The sequence below is a fragment of the Gadus morhua genome, chromosome 13 (assembly GCF_902167405.1).
Source record: "Gadus morhua chromosome 13, gadMor3.0, whole genome shotgun sequence".
NCBI lineage: Eukaryota > Metazoa > Chordata > Actinopteri > Gadiformes > Gadidae > Gadus > Gadus morhua.
The window spans coordinates 17,668,058-17,686,657 of NC_044060.1; the positions used below are offsets into that span (position 1 = coordinate 17,668,058).

The window sequence follows — 18,600 nt, forward strand, 5'->3', positions numbered from 1 at the left end:
ACAACCTGTGGGTCCAGCTGATGCTGAGGTTGAGGTTTCAACCCCCTAAACGGGGAGGGCTACAGACAGCTAGACCAAACCTCTCCAGGGAGGTCCTGTTCATACAACTACACAGTTATACTACCATTACAACCAGTTGAAGTCACCACATTAACAATCCACAGCTCGGCTGGTCTTCAACCTACCTCACACCACACCACACTTCACCTCCTATCACACTACACCACTCCTCCGCACCCTACACTGGCTACCAGGGGCTGCTCCAATCCGAGTTAAGTCTCTGGCTTGCTGCCAATGGCTTTGAGCAATTCTACAGAAAATCCTCCAACAATATACCCCAGCCCGTAACCTATGACGGTCCAAAAGCTTGCTACCTCCTAATGGAGAGCCCAGCAGCCACTCAACAAAATATCGATAATTTAGGCCCAATCCCATTTCTACCCCTTACCCCTCCCCCTTGTTTTGAAGGGGTAAAGTAAAGGGGTAAAGGGTAGCAATGGGATTGGGACTAAGGCCCAATCCCATTTCTACCCCTTACCCCTTTACCTTAAAAACAAGAAGGAGGGGGAAGGGGAAGGGGTAAGGGGTAGAAATGGGAATGGGCCTTACTGTCCTGGATTCACAATGGTGGAACGAGCTCACCACTGACATCAGGACCGCTGAAACCCTATCCATCTTCTGCAGCAGGCTGAAAAAATTCTTTTCAGACTGCAAACTAATATTATAAAATAATTAAACTTTATTCTTGTTCTTTATTGTAGCACTTAAATCAGTTTGCTTATTAATGTATTTTATGTTCTCCTAGAAAAATAGTACTATCGAATTTCAAATGGCTTAGTGCTGTACCTCTGCAAACCCGCTAGGGGTCGCCGTCTCCCTGTTAACGATCGCAATATTACTGGTACTATGTATTCATCTGGGTTTAATCCTACATGTCCAAAATCCAAACTATAGCAAGATTATCATCCCCTACTCTGCATTGAACGAATCATTTTTTATTATACAATATACTTTTCTCTCCTCTATTGTCCTCATGTAAATGTATCAAATGAGTGCATGGAAGTATACACAAAAAATAACTCTTTGCTTTGTTTATAATTATACTACGAATGCATCTCTAAACTTTTATTATAACTAAAAAGAGACTAACTGAAGGTATTTATTTTCTAAAGTCACTACTTCATTCCAGTCGCATTAAATAAAAATAAGTACAATATTGCACTGTTTAACGTTGAAGGATTCCAACATTTCTTCCATTTATTGAGAAGAAGACCTGATACCACACCAATATAGAATAATAACATCATAGATGTGACCTGCACGACCATCCCTCAAATTGTACATACATCTATAAGTCTCATACTTCATATACAGTTAAGAAAGATTCCCAGCACCACTCTTGGAACACCACTTTCAAAGTGGTGTTGTAGGTCATTGATCCTCATTTCCAACAAATAGCTTTTCTCAACAATACTCCAGAAGGCTACAGGGTTTTGTGTCCCACCTAATTGTCCCGTAGCCTTTCCCCGGTGGCCGTGGAGAATCACAAGGTTAGCGTGGCTTTGTTTTGGGAACAGTCCGTCCCCTCGCAGCCTCCCCCCTCCTGTTGGCGCAGTGACAGCCGGCTCTCTTCACAGAGCGGCACGGACGCACTTTGGTACAGGAACATGTACGAGTCGCACAGCAACCTGCGCACGGGCTCGGCGGCACGGGAGGGGTCGACCGCGGCCACTTCCTCCTCCGACTGGGACAGAAAGTCGCCGAGCTGTGGGCAAGCCGTGACCTCTGGGATGTTGTAACCGCTTTGGTCGTCTCCTGATACAGAGGGAGGGAGGGCGGGGTTTAGATAAGACATCAGCCCACGTGGAGCTAATGACGTCTCTGTGTCAGCCAGCAATGTTATCTCTCAAATCGTCGCGGAGCATTCCCTGAGCACAAGACAAGCTTAAGTGCAGCGAGCAGAAGCGGCAAAACAAAATCAGCATTAGCATAAACAACAAAGTCGCCTTTTCTTAAGAGTCAAGGTGAGGCTTTAGGGAAAAGTCCCATTTTAATATTTTCTTTTTAGGTGAAGCGATGTTACGTGATGGGTAACAAAATACACTGACACGCACACAAAAAAATGAACTCTCTCTCACCACATCTATCGGCCATGCTGTCGAAGAACAGCCATGAGTGGGGGTCAGGGCCGTATTTGACAAAGGACACGTAGTGGCTGGTTTGAATACAGAGGACGGCAAACAGCTCCATTGGGTGTCTGGGAACGGTTGCACCGGTGGTCGGCTCTGCAGGTGCCAGGGCTCTGGGGCGGTGTCCCTGCCGCGAGGGATGAGTGTGCACCTGTTAAGGAGAGGGAGAGGATGGAGAGAGATTTAAGGGGAACAAATAGCATCTGGTCCCATCTGTTTGGGCATGGCACATAAAAAAACAGTCAATAAAGAGTGCCATGCTCAGAATGTATGCACTCACAGCACTGTATGACACAACGAATGGCAATGTATAGATAATTATTCTAATTAATATAATCATCAACATCTTAAACTATATACGACATTGCAAGATAAAAAAGCTTTAATATTCGGCCTGGTACTCAGGTTGAATAGTAGAGTGTTCTGGTTACCTGTGTGCTGCAGACGGAGCAGTACTGCTTGATTTTCCCTGGCTGGAGCTTGCGGTCCTGCAGACACTGTACACACTCGTTGGTGGCTGGCTGCCCACAGATGAAGCATTCTCTGGGAGCTAAAGAGGTAAAAAGTGATTCCAAATAGTGTCAAAAATGACACTGTTTCAAAACAAAGTGTGTCACACAAGTATTCGAAGTTTTCGATGTTGTAAATGTTAACTAACATTTACATTTTTGTCCGTTAGCAGACACTCTGATCCAAAATGGATAGTGAATGCTGATAAGATAAGATAAAACTGTATCAATACATTTCATAAAGGAGCAAGTAGGGGTTAGGGCATCCTGCTCAGGAAAGTGCCGACAGCAAGACACAAACTAGAGACTTTGGGGATTAAACCCGGAGCCCTTTGACTGGGAGTCGAACACCTGAACCCCTATACTATCCTGCTCCTAGAATGTGAATTCATAAGGTGGAACCCGGTCATCACCATTGTGAAGGAGATTGTTGAGGTCCAGATGGGTAGAGGGGATGATGTGTGGGAACATCTTGTACTTCTTTCCAAACCTCGGCATCTGCAATATGAGACACGATGGGGCCTGTGGGGCAACACACACAAACGGTTTATAGGCGTTTGATATCCATACATGAATGGCCACCTGCCGTCTACATCATCAGGTCTTGTTTACTTCGCAGAACGTCAACCCACCTCCTCAAACTTAAGGTTGCATGACAGGAAGGAAGCGTCCAGCAGCTGTTGAACGGTCGGCACCCTCCCGGCCTGCTCTTTGTCTAGGATGATCTGGTAGGTGTACGCGCCCTCACACTTCTCCATGTTGGACCTATGAGGAAACACTGGTTCCATCTCAGCAACTCAACACGAGTCAGTGAAACACTAACTCTACACTCGGGCTGGCTCTCATCCTGACCTGAGTTTAAGCAGCGGTGCTATGCAGAGAACTCGCTGAAGCAGAATTGAGATGAACTCCTCAGGATCTGAAAGAGGGCCAGGGACATCAGGACAGAATTAGGACCAAAAGACTGGTGCAAAATCCAATTTATGCAAAGACATGACCCTTTCTTATTAGATCATTAATAGAAAAGTTAGACAGATATAACAACTGATAGTAATAACATGACATTGATAATCATAAGAAGAAGCAGTGGCTACCTTTTTCCTCTGTTCGGAAAGTGTGGCAGCCAAGCTGTTTGCGTAGGCTCATCACACTCTCGGCATGAACAAAGCCTTTTCTGGAGAGAACGGAGTAGGTGACGGTCAGTGAACAGTGAGCACTATCATTGTCCAATCTGGATTAAGATACTGATAAAAAAAAAAAAACGTTGTTATATTTGAGGGTTAATCGAAACAAAGCTATCTATTCATTTATCACATTAAGTTATGTACAAAAGCTTCTAGTTTCTGAGAACTCCCTGATAGCACCAAAACAAAACAGCCAGCTTTCTAGTGACAAGAAAAAGTCAGCAAACCTGCGTAAGCGGTTGACAATCTTTTTTCTCAGTATTTGACAGGTGGCTTCTTCTTTCCAATCCGGCTTTTGCCAGGAGCTATCCAGGACGGTGGAAGAGCAGAATAAACTGCAACAGGAGAAAGAAAAACCTGCTTTTAAATATATATTAATGAAGGGTGTATTTTGTAGATATAAGGAGGACGTACTGGGAATCACATGATGCGCACCCACTAGCTTTACCTGAAGAGCGTGGCATCGAGGTAACAAGAATTGAAATGCCCCTGAATCCCTCTCATCCTCCCCACTAACAGAGACGCGGCCTGGGATTCAGAGATAGGTGGCGTGTCCTCTTCAGAATCGTCCGACTCGATGTCTGAACACAAACAAACATGGATCATTAACATCCCATCTGATTTGGGATCTACCAATAAATAGTACGGTGGGAGTGGGGGGGGGGGGGGGGGGGGGTCAGGGTCCCACCAGGGGGGATGTCGACGCTCTTGAGGGTCTTCTTCCTGTTGAAGGAGCCGTGGAACCTCTGGTCAGGACTGCACATCGTCATGGGAACAAACAAAGCCCGGCCCGTTGGGCAAGTGAAATATCTCTGACCTCCACGAATCCCATCTGAGCAGCCATTCAGGTCATAGTCCTGGGAAGACGGAGAGGGGACAGATGAAGGCCCCGCGCCACATTAAAAACCTACTCGGAACACATTCTGATGGACTTACTGCAATATCCACCATACATGTCATGCTGGCAATGTCATTGCCAGCGATTGCTGCTGAAATTCTTTTGCATTTGACCCTAAACCACGTCTTGAATCTCACCAGTTCGATACCCGCCCACTCCACAGTCTTGCCCACAGGTACACCCTTCCAGCGGATGACCCCGTACACAGTCGCCCCCGTGTTGGACGTGACCTCCACCATGGAGCCCACATCCAGGGGGGCTTCGTCCGCTGCGGGGCCACGGCTCGCTGTGATTCGCTGGTCCGTGCGTGTCTCGCTCGGCCTCAAACGCGTCCTCATGTTGGGCAGGGAGTTGATGCGTGACACCACCTTCCTGTCGACACCTGGTGACATGTGGGGCGGTTCAACATTATCCCATGGTGTGGTTCAAGAGGTTATGTCACAAGCACTGACACCGATCGATATGGCCCGCCAGTCATTCCACAATACAGGTCTACATCCCAGGTATGCGACACAACTCGTGAGCATGCAATGTGCACAAGTGCCGGGCCATGTGATATGCGCCGCCGGGCATTCTACAGCATGACAATCTCAGGTTTTTCCGGTTCACTTTTGTCTGCTCACGTAAAATGTTGTTGATCTGATCTTAATCAGATCCCATGTTTCTGCTTTTACTGTGCGCATGTATGTTGGAAGCAGTTGCTTTACTCACAATCTCTATGTATTGGAAAACCGAACAGAAGATGCGGGTCATAGACAGGTTTTCCATTTACCAATAACAATAAACAGTTTTGTAACTGTTCGGGTTCCATTAGCGAATATAAACAGTGTTTTACTGGTATTTTCCATAAAGCCTGGTAATGGAATGTTAAAAAGCTATTTCCAGAGTGATGGTTTGTCTTTCTTTTGCAAATTATTGTAACGTAGCTAATGTTTGTTTGCAGTGACATCCTAACATCAATTACTCCGAGACTATAATTTGAATGCATAAATAATTGAAGGAATTTCCCCTCTTGTATTGGACAGAAATGTTGGGAGGCTAGCTCTAGATACCTATCTAGATAATATTAATAATAATTATACTAATAATTATGATCATTATTCCCATCCTGTACTTCTGCTGTGGTACAGTCATTTAACGTCTGACCCTTATGTAGAACATGGTACCTGGTACCATGCAGTACCTACCGCCGGGGTGTCCATCGGCCCAGTGAGGCCTAAAGGGGACCGTGTAGCCAGGGACCACCTGGACAATGTCTGCTGCGTTGAACAGAGGGAGAGGAGCTGGCTTCTTGGTCCCAGCACTCTTCTCCTGGTCCTATAAGAGAGAAAGCGAGAGAGAACAAATAACAAATAAAAACCGCTAGTTAGAGGGTAATCTCGGATACAGCAGTCCTACTATGCTATCTGCACTTCCTGAGGGGAAGTGGATGAAAAAGGGGATTTTAATAAGTTTATTTGTAAAATGGACTCTACACGGTGTGAGATTTGAAACCTTTGTAGCACTTCTTTTTTAAGTTAACGACTGCTGGCCGTGTGGGTGTTCACCAATTACACGCTAACATAACCCCGCCTTGGTCAAAACAAATATGAAGCTAAAAAAGTGAAACGCCTTGTTCACCGCGATTTGAGCTTGTCAGCCTATAGACTAAAGACTTAAGTCTGATTTGTGGGAGAGGTTGAAGTAAAAAGTAACTGAATAACAAAAACATATCTTCCAGGGCTGCTTATAAAACTGAAGTAATCAGAACATAACTTATTAAACACTGTTCTATTTTGAATAGAAGATACATATTAACAAAATAATATCTTGGCTGGAACCAACCCATACTCCAACATTAACCACCAAAGCTGGAGTAAAAGCAAGTAGGCTGTGACATTACTCTCAAGTTGTCAGAACATGTCCTATAGGTTGTTATGTTATGGCATTGACATTTATTTGTACGGTGGCAACCAGTTATGTAGTTACTGTTTATAGTTAGAGAAAATAAAAAAAGACTAAATATGCTAGGATAAGTTCCTCGCCCACTGGACTGAATGATGAAAGGAAACACATAAGGGACCTTTTACATACCAAAAACTCCACTTCGAACCCAAGCATATGGAGGTCCTCTGCATTCTCCTTTCTTCCAATCTTCATCAGGTTTTTAACCAGCGCTGGCAAGTGCCCTTTCTTGTACTTCACCATCACTATATCATGCTGGGACAGCTCACAGATGGCAGAGAACAGCTGGGGGTCGCAGATCAGCTCAACACGCTTGCTTGCAATGGGCACAAAGAGCAGCAGCTGGGCCTGGTGACGGGTAAGGGGGTACGTGTCTTCCTTCTTCACGGTGCCCCCACTGTTGGGGCCGCCTGTGTTGCTGGTGCCAGTGTACATCAGCCCCAACACCTCTCCATCCTGCCTCTCTTCCTCCACACGACCAATGCATCCCCGGGAGAATCCTTTCCATGACTTCCCCCGAGTGACTATAAAGAATTTCTCTTTTCCAACAGCTTTGTTTTCCATTTTGTTGAATTTTAAAATAAAGTATATAGGTTGTAGGATGTATCTTTGATTGTTTTTGGATCACCTGGCAGGCTGCTTAGCAGAAGGGATGTTGAAGACAGAGAAATTCAACCTGGGAAAAAGGTGCAAATCCTTTTTAATTCCAATGGAAGAGCAAAAGTTCGCAGAACTAATCAATTAAAATCGATAGCCGTGGATAATCTAATGTGCAAGGCAAATAAGTAAACACCTGCATATGTAACCATCTCCAGGTATGAAACTCTCACAGATCCTGCTTACTTTGCTTTTGAACTATGCTTGTAGGAACCGCCCACGAGAATCGTGAAGTGAATAATTACAATGTTCACAGAAAACATTGACATGGACCTTGTTAAGGACAATAATAAACCTAATTTAAAAAAATTGCCTGCCAAAGATCCACTGACGTTGAACGTTACTTTACACGATCTTATGCCCCCCCCCCCCCCCCGATGAGAACACCTGACCCCAGCCTGAACCCCTTGCAATGGTCTAGAAATCCACTGAGTCTATGCTACATGTGACAAAGTGTAGTACCTACCCCGTCTAAATGCCATTTCAACTTCATCAGTTCGTTGTTGAAACACTGTAGCGTTAACGTCTTAGCCTCCTCTTCATTAGTTTTGAACAAGGAAGTTTCGACGAGCAGCTGATATTAACGTGAAACCGACCACGCCTCCACTCGTTCTCCTACCTGCTACCCACTTACTTCCACGGAATAGACACGTCAGACATTTACGGATATCCTGCCAATGAATCTAAAAGGAAGATGCAAACCCAAAGGAGATTAACTGATTAGGCAACTGAAAAGTTGCCTAACTTATAGGGAGACAAGTTTCCCAGAAGGAAACCAGAATGCAGAGGTGCGAGTGTGTGCAGCTCTCGTTTCCACCTGAACTTCCGTCTTCCATACTCCTCTGGCTCTTCAGACGTTACCTGGCTCCTTTGAGGGACATGTTTTCATAATTAGATATACATCATACGTAGGCTGGTGGGTCAAATTCTTATGTGTCATGTTTACAGTAAAGGCCAAGTTCGTGATAGATGCATAAATGTTTTTTTGGTTTGTTTGGATCCGATGACTCCAAAGTTATTTTATCGCAGGAGTGCCCTCTATTGGACGGTACACGTAACACTATCGATAGGCAAGGTAGCCCTCTTCCGGCCACATCACTTCCCAAATAAGAGACTAAACAAAGCCTTTTTATAGCCAAGACTTTAGGTATTTTGCCATCATTGAGTGAGTGAGGTTCTTCCATATACTTCTTAGTAGACAACAAAGTTAAACCTAATTGGGATTAAGAGGTCCTTTTCATGTAGAGTCACAACTTTCAAATAATGTAGTCCTGAAGGTGGTGGGTTTACCTGTATGTCCAGGTGGGGGCCCATTGGGGGTATGACATGAGACAGGAGCCTCTGAACTCAGAACAAGTTTTTCAAACTAGAAAAGTTGCATTAATTGAAACAGAATTCTCAAATGTGAAGCCTTGACCTTGTGTCTAACCATTGAAAGTATTCACTAATTTTGTAAAATTCCTTTCTGGCATTGCAGCAAACTCAGTATGGAGTTGTTTTCTTTTTGACACTGAACCCAAAGTGATAGATAAATGCTATATATAAACCGAAGGAAAGTCAAGTTTTCCAGTAGCAGCAGTAGACAACAGAAGACAAGATACAATGAAATAGATAAGATAAGGAAAGTAGTAGTCTTGTACCATACCATAAATGGTATGATACAAGAAGATAAAAGATTTACAATGAAATGGTATATGGCACCTAAACATATACATGTTCATATACACCAATACACCCCCACAAATCACGTCAGAAACGTGCATAAATATATATCCATAGAAACACACAAAGATACACATGATACACATACGAATACACTCAAAAGAACGCCAATAAGTACATACACCAGTACACATACACCAGTACACACACACACAAACACACACACACACACACACACAGATATGCGTATATACATAAATACTGTACAGCCATCCATCTGTAAATACTCACACACAAGCACACATAACAAACCACAATTGTTAATATCAGCTTAAACAAATAATCGTCAAAACAAATCAATTACATAGTCTTAACACATTGTCATGACATTCAGTGTGATGAATGTCACATGATTGACAAAAATTGGTTTGCTAGGTGCGAAGAAACACCAAGCACTTTAGTATCCAATTAGTAGAAGACCTGAGGGGCTTCATAATTATACTTCTTAATGGCCCTCTTAAGCAAAGGAATGCAGTCAATGCTACTAGCATAGCATACATTCTGGCGTTGATTCATTGGGTTGCCGAATAATAGATTGTTATTATGGCATTATGGCAGAGCACTAATAATATCCACACTATTTGTGGCATTATCTACAAAAAGTGAACACATGACAGAATGAAAGTTCCTTTAAATCCACTCAAATATCTCTCATCAACTCATTCAATATTATTTATCATTTACTGAGCCAGTTGAATTTCATCTACTTCTGCTATACCATAGTATCGTTGTGGGCAAGTAGGTTTTGAAATGATCATTAAATGATCGAGGACATTCTCTCGAGTCAGTTCATGTTTATTGTTTTTTGAAAGTTGTAACACATTCCGTAACTGCATGCTAGAAAATCACACGGTAGGTATGTCACTCATTCAGCTTCACTTGAAATGCAGAAGGCTTTGACGAAACAACGCATCTCTTCCCACGAGACGTCAAACTTCATACGATTTTAGTTGCTGAATTGCTTTGATAATATTTTGCTGTGGAGACAGGGTTCACATGGATCGGTTTGTCTGGAGCTGCACAAAGAAAGGATATAAATGAGGTGGATTCATGACTTTATTATCTCTAGCTTCTCGTGTGGCGTTCCGACGCTGATCCGAGCGCTCGGTCCTTGTGTCCACCTGCTCAGTGGGTGTGGCTGCGGCAGCCCGGCTGCTGCAGGTAGGCGCCGCGGTGTGTGTGGGACCTGTGGCTCTCGCTCTGCTGGCGGGCGCAGTTCTGCCGCTGGAGACTGCTCCGCGTCAGCTGGCGGCGCTTCTCCCCGGCCTGAGCCCTCTGGACCCGAGAGGCGTGTGTGACCTTGGCCAGCGCGGCGGCCCGGGACGCCACGTTCTGGAGGACCCCCGCGATCAGAGCGCTGCGGTCCACCAGAACCTCCGGCTCTGACAGCCTAGGAGGAAACGTACCCAGGTGAGGCGAACAGGAAATCACATCTCTAAATCAGGTCGGAAATGGATTCAAAAACATCTCTTGGTTTGCACACTCAAAGCCAGAGTTTAGAATACAGTGTCTAGGAGCTGGACACTGTATCCTCAACCGTCTGTGTTCTGAAACTTTAGGTACTCAGGAGGCACCTCGACTCTAGGTGTGTCTAGATATGAAACAACCTTTTTGTGGAGATTTTCATTCCCTTCTTACCCGCTGCCATCTCCTGGGTTAGGGTCAGGGTGTTCACTCAGAGCAGGCGTCAACACAGCACCTTGAATCTGGTCCTCCTCTCCTGAACACCCCTCGCTGACAGCCTCTGTGGAGACATGGGGCATAACATCACCGCCGCTGTTGGGGTCCTATCGTTCATATAGAATGAACACATCGACTAGGACAGGGTGAACATTTTAATATCAACCATTAATGTTTGAAAAACTAAAAACTGCACTCGGGTGAGCTGCCTGTTGTGACATACTTCGTTCGTACAACTGACAACAGGAATGGACGCTATAAGCGACGTAATAATACAAAAACAAATAACCTCTATGGTTCAGCAGAAGCCAGCCTTCGTCAACCACTTCCCCGCTGGGCTGGGCATCGTCGGCAGTCTTCTCCTCTCCACCAAAAAGCAGGCGGGCGATTGCAGTGAACATGTCTGTATCTCTGCTGACTCCCACCAGCCAGGACGTTGTCCCTTGCTGTTCTTCTAGAGGTCAGGTGGTGCGATGAAGGGCTTCTCCCAGCTTGATTGTCTGCTGCTGTTGTGCATAGAGAGAAAAGAAGGATGAGTTAAGTCTATATTGGATACAGTGGCCCAGCCTTTGAACAGAAACTTCACACACTGACTTATTGTTATACTATTTGATAATATGGTATATACAATTTTAGAAATCCCCAATTTTTACATATCGAATCTCTTTGACATATCACCTCGTATTTTATATATCATCAAACAACAAAGGTCCTCTCCTCTTTCAAAGTAGGTCATCATGACTTTGAAACCCGTTATTATTTTGTCCTAATTAAATTCAGGCAACCTCGTCAGCTGACTACAGCGACCAATAAGGTTTCATGTAATACATTTAAACAATCGACACCACTCTATGGGCCATATGTTGTCAGAACAAGGAGGAGGGGGCTGCATCTCCTGCGGAGTTGAATGCTTCATTTTACCAGAACAGTTGGCGTGGAGGTTTAGGGTCTAATACTGTACGGTGCAGTGTATGCATACGCTTTGCATTCATTGCCATGGATGTGGATTGAAAAAGGGCAGAAGACTTGATAGTGAATAGGCAATAGCAACAGTAAACCAAAAGTCTAGAGAGGATGGTTGACATGCCAATGATTTTAACTTAAAGGTAAAGGCATTGCGAATTGTTGGTTTTTGATTTTATAGTTGATGTACTGGACAGATGCTTGCCTAAAAGCTTTCAAATATTGGTTAGATGAAGGACCCATTACTATTTCGTCATTATAGCGATATGTCGCACTCGCTTTGTAAATGGAAACAATCCAGAGTTATCCATCATTTATTGAAGTGAACAAGTGTCATTAACAACGTAAGAAAACAGTGTGACGATAATCATAACAACCATTTATTTGTGTTTTACTTACCCGCGAATGATGAACCTCAAATATATTCGGAAATCGTGTTGCAGTTCTCGAAAGGAAACGTGCAGACCAGCAGCATATATCTTTATGTATTTGTTAAGAAGATTTATGATATGCTGCAATATGGCTCTCTTTGTGTTCTTGTTTGCACCGAATTTGAAATCGACCACTGCTGACAGGGCCAACGAAGCCCCTCCCTTCCACGGATTCGACCAATCAGACACCACCACGCTGTCCCTTTAAAAAAGTAGGTTTGCTTGACGAGAAATATGTTATTATTTTGCGTGAGATGTTATTTTATATTATTAACTCTTTAAAGTTAATATGGATGCTGTTTGGAACCTTAATAAATGGTTGTAGGTGATTGAGGCATGTAGCGCTATGCCTTTAATATAAATCTGGGATCAATTTCCATTTTTTGCTCTCAGGTTTGAAAAAGTTGAACAGAAAGTTCTTAGTTACACAGAAAAAGAATACAAACTAATTAATAATGCAAGCGTCTCATGAAGATGTGTTTTCCAAATCCCCATAATAAGATATATCGTAGTGATTTATTGTCCAAAATTCGGAGACGTTACCACATACATCCTGAAGGTGGAGCAGTTGCTCTTCTGATAAATTCATGAAGCCCAGAATTGTTACCTTGCGCCTGTTCCACTGCTCTTCAGCGGTGCGTCTACCATAGGTGGTACGCAAGGGTACTGCAGGTGGTAGAATTGAAAATTAATATACTATCTAAATTGTTCACTAAATTAAATAGGAATATGGTTCATCATTAAAGAAATAGGCTAGTGATATTTTGTACATTCCATTATATCTTTCCCATTGGAATATCTGCCGATTTAATATGAGTTAGTACACGAAAGGCCTTGATGACGATTGAGAAGTATAATTTAAGTCAAATGTTGGGAACGAATAATGTATTTTTTTGTTACTTGCAAATATTTTCAACAACTTATAACAGGGATCGGGATATTTTTTTCTAAATAATTCTGAAAAACATTTCCCCCACCTCCAATAATGATAATTATACTAGTTATATACATTTTGGCCCTTCTGCCAAAATATATTGTTTTGGCAGCAGGGCCTTCTCTGCTAGGCCCAAGCTGGGTCATAAGATGCCGCAGGCACCACCTGACCCAATGCGATGTTACAGCCATCAGGAGACTGCAACCTTCAATAATCACGCATCCTTCAATCACAGTTATGTCACACGGATATCTAACATTAGGGATTCGATTAATCCCACTTAATTATCTTTCTCTTTAAATAGGTCGCAGTAGCCCTATTTGGAAATTGGCTCAGAGGATATCCTTCTAGGATATGGGTCTGGTTGCGAATGTATATTGCATCACAAACAGTTAGGCATCCAGTGTGATGCGAGTGTCCATGTCAGAGAAGATAGTACGTTTTCAATTGCTGTGTAACTTTGTGAAGTGACTGCACCCACGTGGATTGTATGGTCGCGAATGAGGCGAGCCTGCATACTAGCCTACATTGCCTCCGATGGGCAACTTTAATCAAACACTATTTATACAGATGACTGGCATGAGTGGCATCTGACATTATATTTGAGGGGCGATGCACTTATACTGCACAATTATCGCTTGGAAACACGAATTGATGTTGTAGAATGTCTGTGCGTAAAGTAGTACTTCTTACGCACATTTCGCCTCCTAACTAGCGGAGGACTGGAGGAGGGGTGTGCCCTCGGGGCGAGCACACCCCTGTTGCTTATGTCAGAGTGTTTCTACAGAGGCGAACATTTAGTTATCTTGGGACCGCCGCACTCACAGTCTAGTTTTAAAAGTAGAAGAAAGGACCACATTTGGATGTTTTTTTTTCCTTCTTACTTTTTTAAGAATCCAAGGGATATATTAATTGGATAATTCTGCGTCGCGGTTGCGGGATACTTTTCCATTCACATTAATTTAACACCAAAACATAAAAAATGCCTCGATCATTTTTGGTAAAGAAATATTTTGCCAAACAAAAGCCGAATTACAGTGAATTGGAATGCTACAATGGTGAGTACAACAAACAAAAAAGTGAATACTTAATGCTGAAAATGATAAATGCTTTCGCACACAACTGGATACAATTATAGCTTATAATAGCCTATAAAATGCAACCACCTGTTTTCTTAAATAGCCTATGTCTGATCGTAAGTGGGTTTTTCTAATGTCGCAATATAGACCTACTCTATCGAGAGACAACCAATCGCGTAAACTTTGTTATTGTGCATGCCTTCAAAACCAGAAAATCCCCGATCAAGTTGGGGCCCGTTAGATGCAATTTTCCCCCTTTCTGCAGACAGAGCTCCATTCATGTTACAACCCCTTGTGAATACGTGGGAGGAAACGGCCGATGAAACTTCATGGCTCTAACTTCTTCACTCTCTAAATGACAGGAAGAGGGTGTAAAGATAGAACCCAAACACAAAATCAATTCGACTACGTCATCGAAGAAAAGGGGTTAACAACAAAAGTTACTCCTATTGGATCTACTTTAAAACCTAAACCACAGCGGTTGATGAATCACCCTCATCTCCTTATCATTACTTATTTGAAACTTGTGACTGCTCCTTCAACCCCCTGTCTCCCTCCCTCAGAACTCTCTTTGGAGCGGTACCCTCTGGCGGAGCTCGCACCCGGGGACAACATGGCCACCTGCTTCACCGCCAGCCTAGTGTGGGACCTGAGCGTGCTGCCGGCCCTCTACCTGCCCGCCTCCTCCCTGGAGCCCTCTCCCGCCGTGGGGCCCCTGGACCTCAGCTCCCCCTCTAGCCTCAGCAGCAGCGCCAGTAGCAGCGGAGAAGAGGACGAGGGGAGAACCTCCGACCCCCCCAGCCCCGAGCCCGCGCACACGCACAAACACACGTACGGCCCCCGGCAGCGCATGAAGTGCACGGGAGTCAAGAGCCTGGCCGTCTCGTCTCCCCGAGAGGAAGAGGTGGAGGAGGAGCGGGAGGCTGCGGCGTCACCCCTGGCGACCAGACCGGCCTTCCTCTGCAAACATTGCCCCAAAGAGTACACCAGCCTGGGGGCCCTGAAGATGCACATCCGCTCGCACACACTGCCCTGCGTGTGCACCACGTGTGGCAAGGCCTTCTCCAGGCCCTGGCTGCTTCGCGGCCACATCCGCACGCACACAGGTGAGACCGTGGCCGCCGGGCACTGCAGGGTCACCTCTACTGAGCTTTTGCCAACAGACGTTGGTGATGGGACTGTCATTGGCTGGTGCCTTTTTAAGAAAAAAAGGGAAAAAAAGATTTTTGAGTCGAGTTGATTGATATAATCACACTGGCAGGCCCTGTATGGATCTTTTAATCATTGATCCCTTGTTTCCCTGAATGTTCATGCAACATTATCTTATAGACGCTCTGGAGGAGTACAGGATAGGGGTTAGAGTTCCTCTGACAAAGGGTACAAAGAACATCTAGGATTCCCCCCTCCTCTGCAATCATTGAGCATTTACTTCCATACTACTGCATACTCATCACTGCGCTAATCTCATTTGCCTTTGATTGAATCATGATAAATCAGTCAGGCTGTGGGTGCCTGTGACCATGTGCCTGCTCATTATCTTCAGAATGTGTTGGGAGCCCAGGTCCTCAGAGGTGTTAACGGTCCACTCCTGTGAAGCCGGAGACGCCTGACTGGCTCTTTGTGTTGGTGGGGGGTGGGGGGTGGGGGGGCAATCATTAGCACCACCTGCCAAAAGGCCATCCACCAGTAGGGACAAAAGGAGTCGTAGGCAACGAGTCATATGATGTGTGTCTGACCCTTTGTTTTCCTTCCCCTTCTCCCCACTCCTCCTCCTCATTCCCTGTGCTCTAGGTGAGCGCCCGTTCTCCTGCCCACACTGCAACCGAGCGTTCGCCGACCGCTCCAACCTGCGCGCCCACCTGCAGACGCACGCCGAAGTGAAGAAGTACCAGTGCGGCGTGTGCTCTCGCACCTTCAGCCGCATGTCCCTGCTGCAGAAACACAGCTCCTCCGGCTGCTGCTCCAGCTCCGCCACGGGCTGAGGGCCGGGGGGGGGGGGGGAGAGGCCCTCTCCCCTGGAGGGGGGAATGGAGGGACCTGTGTGAAGGCCTTCAGGCCTAGTGGAAGGCTGAACGCAGCCCAGAGGACCACCAGCAGGGCCGTCAGAGCATGACTCGCGGTGCTCAGGGTTCATTTGGAGAGGACGGCCAACGTACCGTGACAAGCCAAAGGCTGCGGCCGGGATTTGGATCGCGGAAAAAAAGGAACAGATACAATATCTTGTTTATGAACTTTGGACTTCTTTCATTTTTTTTTTTTTTTCTGGTCCTTCATACTTTATGGGCTGCTGGATCAGTGCTGAGTTGAGAGATTCTGCTCAGGTGCTGGCCCTCTTTGACGGGCCACTTCTTAAACAGACCAAATAAGTTAAATCATCAGAAGGGCTTAGTGGCAGGCCAGCTCAGGACCAGGATCTAGTCCGACCTGCCCAGAGTGACGGGGGGGAGTGCGTGGGTGGGGTAAATCTCTCAACACACACACACACACACACACACACACACACACACACACACACACACACACACACACACACACACACACACACACACACACACACACACACACACACACACACTCTCTCTCACCCATAAGTGACACAGCTGTCGCTGGTACTATAGTGCAGAGAGACGAGGGGCCAACAGGTGCAACAGCCATGACCTTCGCTGCTAGTGTCAGCAGGTGACTTCCACTGGCCGGGTGAGCTCATGAAAAAGAAGGAAGTGTGTCCACACAGAAGAATGGCATCAGTTAGTCCCTTCGTGATTTTATTCTTTGTTTTTATTTTTTTCTCCTCCAGTGTAGATGGCTTGTAAGCCCATGTTTTGATGACACCCAGATCCGAGTCTAATCAGATGAACTTGAGCAAATAGCAAAGCCATTGTCGCCTGCCCTCCTAATGATGAGGAAGACGATGCAATTTATGCACTCCAGGTTACCACAGTGTTGGCCATGCCTACTAAAGCCATTTTGTTTTTTAGGAGTTCTATTGTTTCTCTGCCTTGAAATCGTGTTACAACCAAAAACGTGCCTTTTAATTTACCTCATTTGGTAAGTTGTGTTCTTATACAAGTGTCAGTTGCAGTATTAGTAGAAATTAGCACCAGATAGTTGGAAAAAAAGTCGGTTTGGACCAAAGAACGTGCCTTTTTTTATTGTTTACTCCATGGAGACGTGGACACCTGATATGTGACCAGGACCGCTAAATGGCCTGTATGGAGACGGATTTTAAACTTTCCTTACAATGTTATGGCTTTTTTGTTGTGCAATTTTAAGATGTCTTATTTCAATTTTATACCATGCTTGTGTGTTATGTTTTTTGTCATATTTCATAACTGATGAATTCTCATTCAATAAAGTAATTTATGTTTATTAAAACTCATGATTTCCAATCCTCTGATCCAGATTACCAATTCCCAATGGAAGAATAGCAACAACTCAAACCAATCCCAACCACTATGAAAAAAATCCCCCAGTAAAAAAGCAGCATACCAATGGAATTGTCATATTGTGCCGTTGGTTATCCTGTTAACCATTAACTGGTTGACTTAGGCTCAACAGGAGGGGTCTTTTGATTTCTAGTGTTATAAGTCAATAGACCATTGTACTGGAGGTGAACCGAACGATGTACAGGAACAACTGATTTGCACCTGCTCCTGGTGTCCACCTGCCACACGTTCTCAGACGCACTAGACAAACACTAAAGGGTAACGCAATCCAGCTTCTGGCTTCTGCTGTTCCCTTTTTTGTCTTATTGCCTAATTGCTTGTCTGCTGTGTGTATGTGTGTGCACTTTCGGTATGTGTGTTTGTTTGTGTGTGCGTACGTGCGTGCAAGTTCTTGTGTGTGTATGTAGATTGGATTGTGTGTTTGGAAAGATCCAAAACCTGGTTCTGCATACGGAACCGTCCTAGAAGGTCAGTAGGTTTGAACACATTTTTTAACTGGTTTCTAATGAAACAAGACGTGCTGTCATCCTGGTGTTGTAAGGTGTTGCGTCTCAACCTCTGGTTTATCGTAGTGCTCTCCTCCATTTCCTTTGCATAGACCGTGAGTCACCACACAGTGCTCAGACTGCGGCTGAACTCAGCTAAGTCAACCAGCCCGGTCCCTGTCTGCCTGTTCGCCTGTCTGCGTGTCTGTGAGGGAGGTGCGTGGGCGTAGGAACGGGGCCAGAAGAAAGTGAGGTAAGCTCTTCCAAGCTCTTCTTCTTCTCTTTGGCTCTCTCTCTCTCTCTCTCTCTCTCTCTCTCTCTCTCTCTCTCTCTCTCTCTCTCTCTCTCTCTCTCTATTCCCCAATGAGTCAGGGAAATCTGTGCTGTTCGACCTCAGCCAGCGTTGAAGACAGTCCTAGCGTGAATAAGTGATTCACCGCGTTTCCCGGTCACACGAAGGAGACTTGGAATCGGAGTCG

General features: G+C 45.0%; 2 protein-coding genes across 4 annotated transcripts; one reads left to right on the forward strand and one right to left on the reverse strand.

Annotated features, from left to right (window-relative positions):
• Positions 1 to 1,224: 1,224 nt before the first annotated feature.
• cyld2 (cylindromatosis (turban tumor syndrome) 2) lies at positions 1,225 to 8,353 on the reverse strand. Of its 2 annotated transcripts, XM_030375044.1 has the most exons (14): positions 7,848 to 8,353; positions 6,854 to 7,400; positions 5,968 to 6,097; positions 4,918 to 5,162; positions 4,571 to 4,739; positions 4,331 to 4,463; positions 4,110 to 4,217; positions 3,793 to 3,872; positions 3,551 to 3,617; positions 3,331 to 3,463; positions 3,112 to 3,220; positions 2,621 to 2,739; positions 2,139 to 2,340; positions 1,225 to 1,815 (listed from the first exon to the last, which is right to left on the reverse strand). In XM_030375044.1, the coding sequence occupies exons 2-14, from the start codon at positions 7,286 to 7,288 to the stop codon at positions 1,544 to 1,546; spliced, it is 2,202 nt and encodes a 733-aa protein (XP_030230904.1). In that variant the 5' UTR covers positions 7,289 to 7,400; positions 7,848 to 8,353; the 3' UTR covers positions 1,225 to 1,543. The 2 variants fall into 2 exon arrangements, with proteins under 2 accessions (XP_030230904.1, XP_030230905.1); XM_030375045.1 differs by lacking the exon at positions 7,848 to 8,353 and having other exon boundaries at positions 6,854 to 7,426.
• A 3,947-nt stretch (positions 8,354 to 12,300) lies between these two features.
• Positions 12,301 to 17,565, forward strand: snai1a (snail family zinc finger 1a). Of its 2 annotated transcripts, none has more exons than XM_030375047.1 (3): positions 12,301 to 12,389; positions 14,754 to 15,296; positions 15,982 to 17,565. In XM_030375047.1, exons 2-3 carry the CDS (start codon positions 14,804 to 14,806, stop codon positions 16,170 to 16,172), a joined length of 684 nt encoding a protein of 227 aa, XP_030230907.1. In that variant the 5' UTR covers positions 12,301 to 12,389; positions 14,754 to 14,803; the 3' UTR covers positions 16,173 to 17,565. The 2 variants fall into 2 exon arrangements, with proteins under 2 accessions (XP_030230907.1, XP_030230906.1); XM_030375046.1 differs by lacking the exon at positions 12,301 to 12,389 and adding an exon at positions 13,889 to 14,169.
• The last annotated feature ends 1,035 nt before the right edge of the window (positions 17,566 to 18,600 follow it).

What these genes read in the sequence shown, in the direction of transcription:
- cyld2 (XM_030375044.1), bottom strand. Translation starts at nt 7,288, where the DNA reads ATGGAAAACAAAGCTGTTGGAAAAGAGAAATTCTTTATAGTCACTCGG. An exon ending in AGTGGGCGGGTATCGAACTG is followed by an intron (nt 4,740 to 4,917) that starts GTGAGATTCAAG and finishes CCGTCTTCCCAG; the next exon opens with GACTATGACCTGAATGGCTG. An exon ending in CTCGATGCCACGCTCTTCAG is followed by an intron (nt 4,218 to 4,330) that starts GTAAAGCTAGTG and finishes CTCCTGTTGCAG; the next exon opens with TTTATTCTGCTCTTCCACCG.
- snai1a (XM_030375046.1), top strand. Translation starts at nt 14,094, where the DNA reads ATGCCTCGATCATTTTTGGTAAAGAAATATTTTGCCAAACAAAAGCCG. An exon ending in TGAATTGGAATGCTACAATG is followed by an intron (nt 14,170 to 14,753) that starts GTGAGTACAACA and finishes TCCCTCCCTCAG; the next exon opens with AACTCTCTTTGGAGCGGTAC. An exon ending in CCACATCCGCACGCACACAG is followed by an intron (nt 15,297 to 15,981) that starts GTGAGACCGTGG and finishes CCTGTGCTCTAG; the next exon opens with GTGAGCGCCCGTTCTCCTGC.